General features: G+C 34.8%; 1 protein-coding gene across 3 annotated transcripts in view; it reads right to left on the reverse strand.

Annotated features, from left to right (window-relative positions):
* ATP2B1 (ATPase plasma membrane Ca2+ transporting 1) overlaps positions 1–14,441 on the reverse strand; it is a 131,724-nt gene that overhangs the window by 27,196 nt on the left and 90,087 nt on the right. For all 3 annotated transcript variants that reach the window (XM_067697518.1, XM_067697517.1, XM_067697519.1), the window contains exons 7-12: positions 14,226–14,264; positions 13,310–13,471; positions 11,591–11,805; positions 8,951–9,193; positions 7,242–7,483; positions 4,423–4,660 (exon numbers count right to left, since the gene is read on the reverse strand). In XM_067697518.1, the coding sequence (XP_067553619.1) occupies positions 4,423–4,660; positions 7,242–7,483; positions 8,951–9,193; positions 11,591–11,805; positions 13,310–13,471; positions 14,226–14,264 (1,139 nt within the window). The remainder of the gene's footprint in view (positions 1–4,422; positions 4,661–7,241; positions 7,484–8,950; positions 9,194–11,590; positions 11,806–13,309; positions 13,472–14,225; positions 14,265–14,441) is intronic.

Raw genomic sequence — 14,441 nt, forward strand, 5'->3', positions numbered from 1 at the left:
GTTGCCTGAGCTACTGCAATAGCTTTTTTTAATTGGCATCCCTGTGTTTACGTTCATTTCCCCTTTAAAACATCTGATATACCCGACAATACAGTTCTTTTTTTAATACAGTTTCTCAAAAATATATGATTCCTCAACTGTTACACTATAAACCACAAAGTTCTCAGTATAACAGAGTGTCACACTTGAGCTCCAGAATAGCTCCCTAGTAGATAAAAAACAAGGATTTACTATATAGCACAGGGAACTATATTCAATATCTTGTAATAACCTATAATGGAAAAGAATAAAAAAAAGAAAAATATATGTATAACTGAATCACTTTGTTGTACACCTGAAACTAACACAATATTGTAAATTGACTATACTTCAATTAAAAAAATACAACATGACCAAATATTGCACTATTGAGCACCCTTACGCTTAAAAAAAAATTCATTGTTTAGGTGAAATGCAAATTTAATTGGGTGTCCTGTATTTTATCTGGAAACCCTACTCTCGATCTAACTACCAGTTCACAGGAAATAGAAGGAATGCAATTGGTAAAATCTATCATAGAATGCAGAATACTCTCCAGGACACATGTCCTTCTACAAATAATTTCCAAAGAAACAATAGTTTACTTGCTAATTGAAAGAAAAAAACAATTTGTTCTTTGACAGAGAAATTGCAAGAATGGAAAAGGGAGGAAACCTATAGATCCTTTAGATTAAAAGAGACTTGAGAGCCATGGCAATAAATTTAATGTGTGGATTTTGGATCCCGATTTGAATAAACATTTGTGACACAATTTAGGAAATTTTAAAAATAATGAATATTTAGGAATTATTGTTGTAAGTTTTAAGTATCATGGTTGTGTTTCACAAAAGAATTTTAAAAAAAAGAGTAGTTTCCTAGATTTATCTAAATTTTTTTTCTACTATACACAGCTTGATAGACGAATAATCAATATATTATTTTTGTGCCTCTGCTTCTGTAATTCTCTTTGCCTAGAAAATCCTTTCCTGTTCTTCTCTAACCAGAAAATCCATGTCGGTCCTACTAGAACAGAGGTCGCAAATGCAAATACAGGGCCGTGCAGGTAACAGAAATGAGGAAAAAACACTGAAAGTGACAAATCCAAGACAATCCTAATAGAAGAGCACTCAGCTCTAGTCTGTTTTTTTTTAATCACAGTGGAAATGTTGACAGAATCTATCATTTCAAGAGAAAGCAGAAACCCAGATTTGTGTGTACTCTCTCAAACCTGATGTTTTAAACACACACACACACACAGTCCACAGATAACTTGATTGAAGGCTAACTTTGGCCTACACGCTGTTTGTGACTTCTATTGTAAACCGTGTAAATGTAACATCTCTGGGAGCTTTCACGGCCTACCTAGACAGAACTGTGCTTTCATATTATACATCCCTCTATTGTTTAAAAAAATCAATATTTGATTTTGAAAACGCTGGTCTGCTGTATAAATGTATTTCTCACTTCTCATTTGAGATAGAAAGTAACCCAGATTTGTCCATCTTAGCACTCACTGGGTGGTACCCTGAGATCATTTGGAATAGGAAACAATGACTAAGAGGCAGAAACTGGTCTTGGTTAAAGCTATGTGGCAAATAATATTTAAGAAAGTAAACTAAATTTATTAATAGTCCACTAACCACCAAATACTTCCACTTAAAATTTACAAACTACCTCCACTTTTACAGATAAACTGAAGAGAAGCCAAGCATCTTGTTTAACTATCTATGCATAGACAATAAAGCTGGATTTATTCTAGATATCTAATTAATCAAGATTCTCTACATCAGAACTGTACAATCCAGAAGACCCACTTGGGTCCTATTAGATTGTCTCATTTTAGTATGAAAGCACGCATCTCATTTTGTGATACTGAAGAAATTAATTGCCACTTACATGTTTTAAAAAAGATAAAACTGTCCATCAATCTCAGTGCTAAGAACACAAAATGAGCAATACATTTTCCAAAGGACAAAAGTTGAAAACATCCTGATTTAGTATTATATTTAGATAAGATTTAAGCCATAAATCAATGTATAAAACTTCGAATGGTTTTCCTTTGACCAAAGGTTGGCAAACATGATCCACCTGGACGTTTCATAAGCATTTGAAACTCCAGAATCCCAAACTTGATCTCTAAATAGGCAGCTTCATCTGACTCTCTTATTACATTGGTAATACCATCTACCAGCCACTCAGTTATGCAAGTTGGAGACTAATTCCCCACTCCTCCAGAAAAGATCTAATTGTAGAGATATCTCAGTCCTATGCTTACTGCTCTAGCTACACACTTTCCTCAAGAGATCTCCTTTAGCTTCATATGTGAATTCTCCAGCCTACTTCACTTTCAGGCTTCTAGGTTCAAGTGCCTGCTTGACATATAATTGGACGTTTCAGAGATCGCAACAATGTTAAAAGGAGTATATCCAAACCCAACATATTCATTCCTATTGGTTCTACCTCTATTTACTTTAAAATCATACCGTTCTTTCCATCTTCCCTGCCACAATTGTAGTTCTAAGCCATGGTCATCTCTTGCCTGGGATCACTGCAATAATCTCATTGGGTTCCCTGCTTCTACTCCTCTTTTTAGTTCATTTCTTACATAGTACCCCAAATACTATTTTAACAACATGAATCATGTCACTTCCCAGCCTGAATTTCTTCAACGACTTCCCAGTGAATTTCAGAATAAAATTCAGAGCCCTTATTGCCTAGTTAGGCCAAATATAATCTCGTCTGCTTCTTTTTGTCCAAACTTACAGCCACGCTGGCCTCCTTTCCACCTCTGAAAATCTAAATACTTTCTCACCTCAAGGATCCTGTATTTTTTGTGCCATTTTTCTGGAATACTGTTCTTGCAGCTATTTACATGGCTGGCTCACTTTTAGCCATCAGAACTCAACTCAAATGTTATATCTTCAGAGATCCTTAATGTGGTCTCTGTTATCTTTATTTTACCACCCTGTGCATATCCTTTATAGCCCTTATCACACTTGTAATAGTCATATCCGATGCTCCCCTGCTACCCCACGCCAATTAGAATATAAGGCCTATGAGGGCAGGGACCAAGTCTTATTCCTCACAGGATGTGTCTTCACTTGGCATACTGCCTATGTACTTATCACTTTAAATGTTTATCTGTTGTGTTACCTCTCTAGAGTATAAGTTTCATAATTATTTTGTTTAGTGCAGTATTTCCAGTTCCTAGAAGAGTGCCTGGCACTACACACTGGATGTTGAATCAATTAGTTGATGATAGCCACTGAACAAAAGCTATTTTTGCCTTTGTGCTTTTATTCATGTTGCTTCTTTGCTCACAAGGTGCTTACCGCTCACTCTCTCTCTTGGTCTAGCCAATACCTCTTCAACCTTTGAGACTCAAATCAGGTAATTAACCTCTAGGAAGTCTTACTTGACCCCTCTCATGGTTAACATAACACAGTGTGGTCTTTTAATCACATGTATTTTATACAGAGCTGGGTTTGAACACACTAGCTCTAATGTCTAGAGCTAACCTCTATACATCTCAATTTTTTTTCAACTTTCAAATAAGTAATAATACTTATAACTCAGAGGTGACTATTAAATGAAATAATACATGTAAAGCACTTGGCATAATATGTGGCACACAGTAAGAATGCAATAAAAAGATATAATTACTTTAGAAGGTTGGGGGCTCATGTTCTGTGCTCATATAACATGCTCTGCATATGTATCTAACTATGTACTAACATCCTGGTTATAATTATGTGTTTGTCCATCCTTGCCCAGGACAGTGACTTCTTTGAGGCCAGGAACCAGATCTCAAAAATCTTTATGTCTCCAGTATCTTAGCATAGCTGCTGGTACACAGCAGTTGCTCAATAAACTTAAAAAAAAAAAAAAAGATTTAAAGAAGAAAAGCAAAGTCTAGAGCTGCAGACTGTCCAGTATGGTAGCAAGATGTTTAAATATAAATTGAAAAAAAAAATTTTTTAATTCAGTTTTTCAGTTGCACTAGCTGCACCTTAAAATCTCAGTAGTCACATGTGGCTAGTAGCTATGATATGGAACAACACGGAACAATTCTATGGTTGCAGAAAGCCCTATTGGACAGTGCTGGACTACAGACCATGAAAACAAATAACTTAATGGCATTTACTATGTAATTTAATATAAATATCAATTGAAAAAACCTACCCAGTTCAAGGCACTGGTTATGCTATAAACATACAGGATCCCAAAGAGAAGTTATCTAATTAAAAACCATAAACAGGTAGCACATGCATCACAAGCACTATTATTTCACTTATCTTGGATTCACATAGGAGAGAAATAAAATCACAAACACTAAGAAGTTTACTAGAAAACTGGTTACAGTTAGTGCCTTCTGCACATGCAGAACACAGAATGTTTCACCACCTCAGGTCTCACAGGATCTTCAATCCCCACAACAGCAATGCATGTAAGGCCGGTGACAATATCATTTTCATTATCCCATTCTGGTTCTGGTTCTCCTGCTGGGAAATCTCTGAATGCAAGACATATGGTTCTCAAGCCTTCTGATGCCATCGGTTCAATCACAGTTTTTACAATATCATCACGGTCCCTTGGTCTGAATACTTTTGCCTCACCATTAGCACTCAAGATTTTGAAACACCTATAAGGAAACGTTGAATCCAAACATCAATAATTAACAAAAATAATGGTTAATGCCATTTAAGTGAACTGGAAGGGCTAAGTGAACTGGAAGAATCATGGAATCTGATTATCTGGAATTCAGAGAATTACATATGTTGTGTTTTTACAGACTTAAATCATATTCACTTTTCACCCTCCCCTTTACAAAATACAGTTCTCTTTTTATGGTTCTCACTTGACCATTCTCCATTCAAGTTACTTTAGACACTTCTCTTTTGGAAATGCAGGGCTTCTAAATTTTCACAAAAAAACCCTAGTGGCAGAGAAGAATAAACTATATGCCTGTCCATTTTGGTGCAGAATTAGACATTAACTTTAATTAACACAAAATTTCCAGATACTTCCTTCTTTTAAAGTAAAAAGCCACGTTCAATCAACCCTTACCTGAGATGCTGTTTCATCACCTATATTGCTTTAACCATGAAAGAAAAAAAATAACTTACTGTTAAAATAAGCACTCTATTAGAATGAGAGAGATAAAGCCAAAATAGTTTTAGTTTCAGTGAAACTAACTACCACTCTTTAACTGTGTAGTAAATAAAAGTTACACTGTATACTTCCCTATTTAAAGTTTATTTTTTGCTTCTTTATGTTCCTCTCCCTTGGTGATGCCACTGCCTCCTGCTTCTAGGCAGGTGATTCCCAAATCCCCATCTTCTGTTTTGATCGTTTTCCAAAGCTTTCCACTCTGACAGTCTACTCAGATGTTGTACCGTACCTCAAATTTACTGCATACAAGACTAAAGGCTGTCTCCTCACTGCCCATCGAACGGACATCAACATTACTCCCAATAATTTCAATGTTAAGTCTAAACTCTCACCTGAATACTTCCTTTCTCCTCATCACCTATATAGTATTAGCTCCTAAGTCCTATGTATTTGTCCTCTGACCAGTCTTCCGAATGTTTCCTCTCCTTTCTATTCCCCCTGCTACTCTACTGCCTTCTTCTGGCTCTTACTTCAAGCCAGAGCTACTGTAATAGGCTTTTAAATGATATTGGTCTCCAGTCCATCCTTCCCTCCAATCCCAACCCACCTTATTCCCTGATGCAAGAATTATCCTCAGTCCCACAGCTATGCTCATTCTGCTACCTGATGAAAAAAATTCTTCAGCTGCATTATCTGGCCTACTTAACTGTTTTAACTACTCAGGCTAACATTTAAGAGACTCCACAACAAAAAGAGTGGAAAGAGTTATTGTATACTTAATATACTCCATGCTGGATGTTTTACAGGCATTATTTTATCTCAGTGTCTTAGAATTGGTGGTCATCATCCTCTTTTTCAGTGAAGGAAAATGGAAGCCAAAGGAAGAATCTTCCCAGCATCCCAAAACTACTTAGTTGCAGAAGAGCCAAAGCCTGATTTGGTTTTGATTGAAAAATCTCCCCCATACCACCTACCTGCTTCCCAGCAAGCCACGATGCAAGATTTCTAACATTTCACAGAAGTCAGATAACCAAGCATATGTAAAGGGAAGAAAGATGTCCTGTGTGCCACAAAAGCCCATCACCACTCAGCTGCACTGTATGACTATTAGCTATTCCCCCAATATGGTCTGCATATTCCCACTTCCTTCCCTCCAATGTGGCTTCCTTCAACTTGATCTTACTTCATACCGAAACCTATCTTAAATGCTACACCCTTCATAGTATGACCTCTCGTCTTAAAACTTTGTGTACATCTGTCATATTCTGCATTTTCATGTATTTTCTCTTAAACCTGTTAGATTATGATCTGACAAGTGTTCATTAAGATAACACTGGATTATAATCCACATATAAGCTAATTAAAATTGGAAATATTTTAAATATTGCAATTTCAAGTGAGTTCTAATTTTCCCAAAATGCTCTTAATTTAAAAAAAAAGTTTTCTGCTTCTCTACTGGAATTAAAAAAAAAATCAAAATAATTTCAACACCTGTAATAAAAAATAAGCATTAGGGAAATTATACATAAACATGTGATGTCAAAATTGAGGCGACTGGTGTGTATAAGGACAGTACAAAAGAAAAGATTACCATTCAAAATGACAGCAGATATTTAAATACGACGCTGCAGCAGCATAAATATGATAAAACCTCACTCTGATATAAAAGGATTCTCAAGATCTAGTTTTAATGCTTTGCTGTTCTAAAAACTAATATATAATTAATTCATCACTATCTACAATGCAGTGTTGAAGACATAAACTGCAGTTTTTCTTCCCAGAAGGCTTTTATTTTTCATGATCCTACATAACAATGGAGTCAACACGTTTAAGAACAAATATCAATGTTCACTTCATTAAACCTACCAGATTGAATGTAATGGGCTTATTTTCCCTGTAGCAAAATACTAAGAAATAAAAGAAGCTGGAGTATGAAAATGACAGAATACCCTGGGCAAAAGAGCAATACCATTAAAATATACTAAAAAAACTCCAAGGTCCTAGCAAATGCCTGATATTCACAAAAAGAAAATAGCAACAATATTAACATAGTAGATATTTCATAAAGCAACTATAGTTAGCAATTATTCATCTAAGCATTTTACTCTTACTTTTTCAGAATTATCTCAGATGCACCCTTGCTGAATATTCGATAACTTCCATCTGAATTTTTCAGGACAGTACTCATGGACTTTCTAACAGAATTGAAGGTGTAGACTTTGTACAGTGCTTCTTCTGGTATTTCATTTCTAACATCCTGATAATCCCGTTTTAAATCCAAAAGAAGTCCCAACAAGGCACATTCAGTTTTATTACCAACATGACGCGGTAATCCACCCTCTTTCTCTGGTGGCTATAAGAAAAAAAGGTTTAGAAGCTAGTATCATCTTGTTTCTCTACGACAGTTTAATTTATAATGTAAAACAGAACGAGACATTCTAAAACAAAATTATACAGAAATTATATAGAAAACTTCTATTAGTTTTAGCATTTCAAAGAGGGACATAGAAAAAGTAAGGTAGAAAGAAGCTCTGGAGCAAAGATGACATGGATTCCAATCTCAGCCCTGCAAGTTACTAGCTATGTGAACTTTTGGCAAATTACCCAACTGCTGTGGTCCTTGGCTTCAGCATCTGGAAAATAGGAGCTCTTATGACCCAAGAATTAAACAAGAAATGTAACTTTTAAAGTTGGTTCCTGACACATATGGGACTTAAGAAATTTTAATTCCTTTCCTTTTCTCTTGTTTTCACTGAATGTTTACATTAAATAATTCAAAATTAAATCTACTTTACCGATTTTTATGGCTTAAAAGTATAAGCATTAAAATGAAGCACTGTTGACTTAAATATATATAAAAACTTTATTTCCTTCATAGTGTCTTCACAAATACCTTCTTATGTAATCATCACAACAGTATTAAGGGCAGATGTAACCATCTTTACTTAACAATTGAAGAAAGAAGAAACTAACACACCGCTGTAAAGCAATTATACTCCAACAGAGATGTTAAAAAAAAACAATTGAAGAAAGTAAAGCTCAGACTTTCAGCTAAGGCAAAGCTAGATCTAGAATCAAGATCTCATAACTTTCCAGTCCAATAATCCAATTCACGAAATACTAATTTTGTTTATGGTCTTCACCCACAAATCACTAGAACACATATCAGCCAAACAATTTCATGCTTTATGTTATAAATAAGACTCTTAAAACTTGCGAAGTTAAAAATATTTTATTCTAAGGTAGTACAAGTCTAGAATTACTTTATTCAGTTAGTCCCAAAAGGTTTAAGGATCACCTTATAGGTAGGATCTACTGAGAAACCAAACAGAGCATATAGCAAGCATATGTAAAACATATTGTTTTAAGTTGAAATCTAGTTTCAAAATCTTCTCTAGTAAATTGAGTTAACTTTCTATAGTAAGATAGACTAGTCTTTCACAAAATGAGCAAAGTAAAAATTTAAAATTAAGGACTTATTCTGGTTGTTAGGCTCAAGAGTTTCTAAATGCAGGAAATTCAAAATACAGGAGAAGAAAAATACAAATAAACAGAATGTATATGTTGATCAACAGATCTTACTAGTAACACAAATTGTATCAAAAGAAAAATTAAATACAGTATATGGATATATGCCTTTTAAAAACAACACAATTCACCTCTTCAATTTATAAATAGTAATGATAGAGCTTAAAAGCTACATACAGTCAAATCATCACAAATTGAAAAATTAATTTTCATATATAAATTTTCATATACAAATTAATTATATTAATTTATTATTAAAATAATTAATAAAATATTATTAAAGAAAGCTTACCAATATTTTTGATGTATAAGCACAATTCACAGAAAGTCCTGTTACAAGGTAGGACAAAATATTTGGTGGAATAGCTTCTGGTTCAGGAATCTTTTTATAATGCTTTTCATTTATGTAAGCTTGAACAACTGTCATTCTGTTCATTGTCAATGTTCCTGTTTTATCTGAACAAATAGCTGTAGCATTTCCCATGGTTTCACAAGCATCCAGATGCCTCACTAAATTATTATCTTTCATCATTTTCTACAGTGACCAAAAAAAAGTAGTTAAGCTACATATAAAACCAATGACCTCATTATATTAAAATGATTATAAACTGCTTTAAAATCAGAACTAAAACTCCCAACTTTACATGGATACACAGTATAAAGCACTGATTTAATACTGGAAGAATTTAGTATATTTCACCTATTCAAATAAGCTAAACAGAGTACCAGCTTTCCATGGTTTCAATCATTTCCCCACTACATAACATAATCTAGTAAATGAATACAGATACCTGCACCCAATGCAAATCATGTTGACTATATGCCTCCAACACTTCTGTGAAGTGTCCTCAAATTACAAGAGCTATAATAATTTGTACTCTAAGTACAGAGGTACTTACAGCCATGTAAGAGTATATAACACGTAAGGATTAAGTCTCCTTATTAAGTGGAAAACAAAACATTCTAGTATCAGTCACCAAGAAAAAAGTAGCTTATCAGTTAAATATAGAGTTTGTGGGCATGTAGCTGCCTGACTTTTTTTTTTTCCTTTTGACTCTGATAGACTGAGGTAACATAACAAAACCAGAAAGGATCATTTTTATCTTTTCCATATGTTGGTACACTTGGTCTTCTCATCCTCAGGATCACCCCTTCCTCTTATTTACAAGAAAAAGATAGTTTCTAAAAAAACCAAGAGTTTCACTGTAGCTCCAAAAAGCATTTAGGTTAAAATGCTTGATAACTCATTCTTAAAACATACCTGGAATGGGCTAAAACCTGTAAAGAGCTATTTTACAAAGTATGTTCTGTGACTATTAATATGCAAGATACTGCAAGAAACTGATTCCTTGAAGAAATAAATATGGGGAAGGAAGATTACTGTGATTTACATTAATACTGAACATTAAAATAAGGAAGTTCGGCAGTAAAGAAAATGTGTTCAGTTTTGCCAAACACTAACAGAGGAGCCATAAGGACCACACCTCAATGAAAAGAAATGTGACTGATAACATTTGGGCTAAAATAAACATTTAATAAAAACTTAAAGAAAAATGCTCTTATTTATTTTCTATGAAAGGACTGCAAATCAATCCTGCCTATATCTTTTTGATCAATTGAAAAATTAATATCATTAATGACTATTCAAAGTGAACTAACGACTGTATTGATAAAATGACTGATTTTACCCATGTGTCTAAAATTTATATTTACCCCAATTATTTCTAATTATTTTAAAACATCAAATAGATGATTACACTGTATTTCATTACTACTTTGACACATTTACCATTTTACTTTTGAAATAAAAGATGTGAAATGCCTGAAAATAAACTCGAACAGTAAGCGAAAAATATTCTTATCATGACACATCTGTTGAAAATTCTTGGGAACACTGAATATAAGAGTGCTGGAGCAGAAACTATGACCAATTACTTTGTGTTGCTCTCTGTCAGCAATACTACTTAAGGAGAAATATTAATTAATATTAGAAAATTGATAAGAGCAGCATTCTTTCATCAGGTACAATTCTACATGTGAAGCCACCTTTTCCATATAAGATATAAAATTGATTAAAAAGTAGATTAATAATCTTCAAACAGAATATTCCTTTAGGTAACCAGCAGCTAGCAGAGCCACTGAAGCTCATTTTTTCGGCATTCTACCAAGAACAAGGAGGAGTTAGCTACTGTAAATGGAGTGGTCAGAGAAGGTGACATGTGAAGAGACCTGAGTAAAGTTAGACAGCTGATGATTCAAAGGAAGGAACACATGGGTCCTGAAGTGAGAACAGGGTTGGGGTATTTGAGAAACAGCAGGAAGGCTGGTGAGGCTGGACCAGAGGGGGAGAGAGAGGTGGGAGATGAACACTAGAGGAAAGCAAAGGCCAGATGGAGCAGGGCCCTGCAGGCCATAGCAAGAAGCCTTGGATTTCATTCTGACAAGAAGCCACTGGAGGGTTTTACAAAAGGAAACAAGATGATCTGAATTATTTTTTAGAAACATGAGTCTACCATGTGAAGGCAGGACCGTGGGGTCAGGAGGGTCCAAGTGTAGAAACAAGGAGGCCTTAGACGGTTGGATTCAAGTAAACGTCTCTGCTCTTGTACCACAGGCAAATGACAAACATGCTTACTTCAATGTTATAGATTGGAAACAGGAGGGGACAGGACAACATAACTATCATACGAGGAAATTTAAGCTAGAACCTTCCCCAGCAGAGTTATGCTTAGCTTTGTGTCAAGTCTGCCATCCCAGGAATGTATAGGTCTCGATGCAGAGATCTTCAACTGGGGGGGAGGAGAAGGGAATCAATGACAGCGCTAAAGAAAACAGTGTAAATTTATGGAAATCCCCTAGTTCCAGAGCCCAAGAGAAAAGAGCAACCAGTTGTACATTTTCTACACCAGCTGAGACTTTCTTTTCTACTTACCTTGACTGAATAAGCCAGTGAGATAGTGACTGCGAGTGGAAGACCTTCTGGCACGGCTACCACTAAAACCGTAACTCCAATAATGAAGAACTTCACAAAATACTGTATGTAAATCGGTGTGCACTCAGCAAGCCACGGTCTCTTCTGAACCCAGAATGTATCAATTACAAAATATAATACGAGAATGATAACTGTGATGGCAGACATCAACAAACCTACATAAAAAGAAGGAAAATGTAATTATTAAATATTCTAGACACAATTCATTGTCAGTTACATATTAGCCACTGGAAGAATTACAACTACTTTGGTGATATTTATTTTAATTTCGCTGAGAAACTGTTACATCCTTTTTTGTGCTTAACTCATCACTTGACATTATCAGATTTAATTTCTGCTTCCAAGTACAGTCCCGAAACCCAGGAGAAGTGGGAAAAAAGTGTTTATGATTCTTTTCTAGACTTAATTGTATCTTCAGTCTTCTACTAAAGCCGAGACAAAATAATAAGCAACGACAAGGAAATACCAAAAGCTTAGTAATAAGCTGGTGCTCTACACATTGGCAAGCTGCTTTCATGACAAAAGAGAAGTTGATAAGAACCTGACCAATGGGGAGACCTGGAATTAAATACCGAACCCCATGTTCTTTACGAAAAAAACACAAATTACCAAAATTACTTAATTTTTTTCATCCTTACTGCTTTATTAACTTAGCAAACCAACAGTTAATCATATATTAAAAATCATTTACACCTTTCTGTTTTGTGGGATATTTAGCCCCTTATAAATGAGTATTACAAAATAAGGCATGTCCACCTATCTGGGTCTAAAAATCCAATTCAATGTCTACTAAAATACCATCACCATCTTAAATCCACCCTTTTCCCCAACACTGTATGAGTCAGTATTACCATTTGGCTACATACTATCAAAAGCAAATATTTGCTATTAGATAATAAGCTTTTTGAGGACGGAAGCAAAAATTAACTTTTTCCAGCACAGTCCTAGGAAGTAACAGAATGATGCAATGTAAGTGACTTTAATAGTGTAGTCTGATTTAGCCCACACGTGTTCTTTCATAAAGATACTACTGAAGGGCATGCTATGTTTTTAGCTAAAGCTCTGTTTTATTTCCTCTGAAGAGGAGTTCTGTTAACAGGTGTTTTCTAGTGATGGTTGTAATTTATAACTTCAGCTTCACCAGGGTGATCCATTCTAACTCTAACTAATCCATTCAATTTAAGTTAACTATAACTTTTAGAAAAACACACACCTAATTTTTTTTTTCATTGTCAGAACAAAGATAAGAAAATGTGTGGTGAAATTTCTTTTTATTAAAATATAGCTGGGTAATCTTTACGGAGTAACCTCTCTGCTAAGCCCTCTATTGCCCCCAGAAATTCAGAGAGGAGCGTGCGGGCCTGTGAATTGGGCAGCCTTAGGTGCTAATCCTAACCTGACCACTTATTTATTAGCTAGTTGACAGAGGACACTCCCTCTACATAAAATGAGGATAACAGTTTCCAAGCTGCAAAATATTATGAGGATCCACAGTAACTCAAAGGCCTAGTACATTGTAGATAAAACTGAAAATATTTTTATCTCCTCTTCCACTCACAAAGCAATGATTTCCAGTCTTAAGTGTGTCAAAGATGATTTTTAAATAGAAAGGCAGCATATTTTAAAACAAAACATCTTATTTTCTCGTATATATCATACCTGCTTTGCCAATCTGAACAGCCAGCTTTGTTAGTTTCCCTTGTAAAACAGATTTTTCCTTTTTTGGCAAATTTGCTTTCTTTTTGTCTTTTTCATCACCATCTCCACCTTCTTCACTCTTCAAAGGCTGCATTTCCATGGCTGCACCATCCTGGGCTTTTGCTACATTGAAGAGCAAATATAACTTCACTACGTTTTAAAGGCACACGTAACTGTTAACATTTTCAAGCAATTTTTGGGAAAAAAAATCAATTTCTTATAGAAACACAAAAATTTAAACATTTAGCTTCCTGTGTATGTCTGTGCCTACCCAGAGAAAATAAGACAATTAGTGACACTAGGTTTTGAAACTCTGTACCAGATTTGAGAATGTTGAGCTAGGAAATAGGGATGAGGCATAAGAAGAAATACAGGGTCCTAAAAGAGCTAAATACCAAATCATTTTTCTTCCTGTGTGTTGTGTTAGATAATGAGACTCATTCCAAACACCATAAATCCCTCCCTCATAAGTTATGACCATAATGTAGAACATTATGTAGGACCACACATATAGAGAAATGCACATATGCTTACAGACTATTAAATAGCTGCAAAAAAATTTACATTTTATATTTTGTTTCTTTTGCATTTTTGCTAGCAATCATATTGTAACCAATGATAAATACTGAAATGCTTAAGTTTAAAGTTACCTACATCTGGACCTTTCTAAGCTTACTAACACAGGTCATAATTAAAGTCTTATTAACATTGTAAAGGCAGCATGAGTCAGGCACTGACAAAAGAGACATTCACCCAAGTAATACAGATTGTTAATCTTCCGTATACATCCTACTTTTGGATGAATACAGTACACAAGAGATGTATTTGTGGATACAATGAGAACAAGCTAAGTGTACTTTTATCCTCCTGAATTTACCTTTGTTGCGATTCTCAATAGCTCCGTCTTGTTTCTTATCTGTAGGAACAAAATGGGAATTAAAGCTTTCCAAAAGAAATGAATACAGCCATGTTAAATTATGCAAAGGTAGCTCACATTTCTATAACAGAACTGTTACACAATGGTGTGTGTGTGTGTGTGTGTGTACAGATTAGAAAGCATTTGGCCCATAATGACCTTCTGGCTCTATCACTC

The sequence above is a fragment of the Pseudorca crassidens genome, chromosome 11 (genome assembly GCF_039906515.1).
Source record: "Pseudorca crassidens isolate mPseCra1 chromosome 11, mPseCra1.hap1, whole genome shotgun sequence".
Classification (NCBI taxonomy): domain Eukaryota; kingdom Metazoa; phylum Chordata; class Mammalia; order Artiodactyla; family Delphinidae; genus Pseudorca; species Pseudorca crassidens.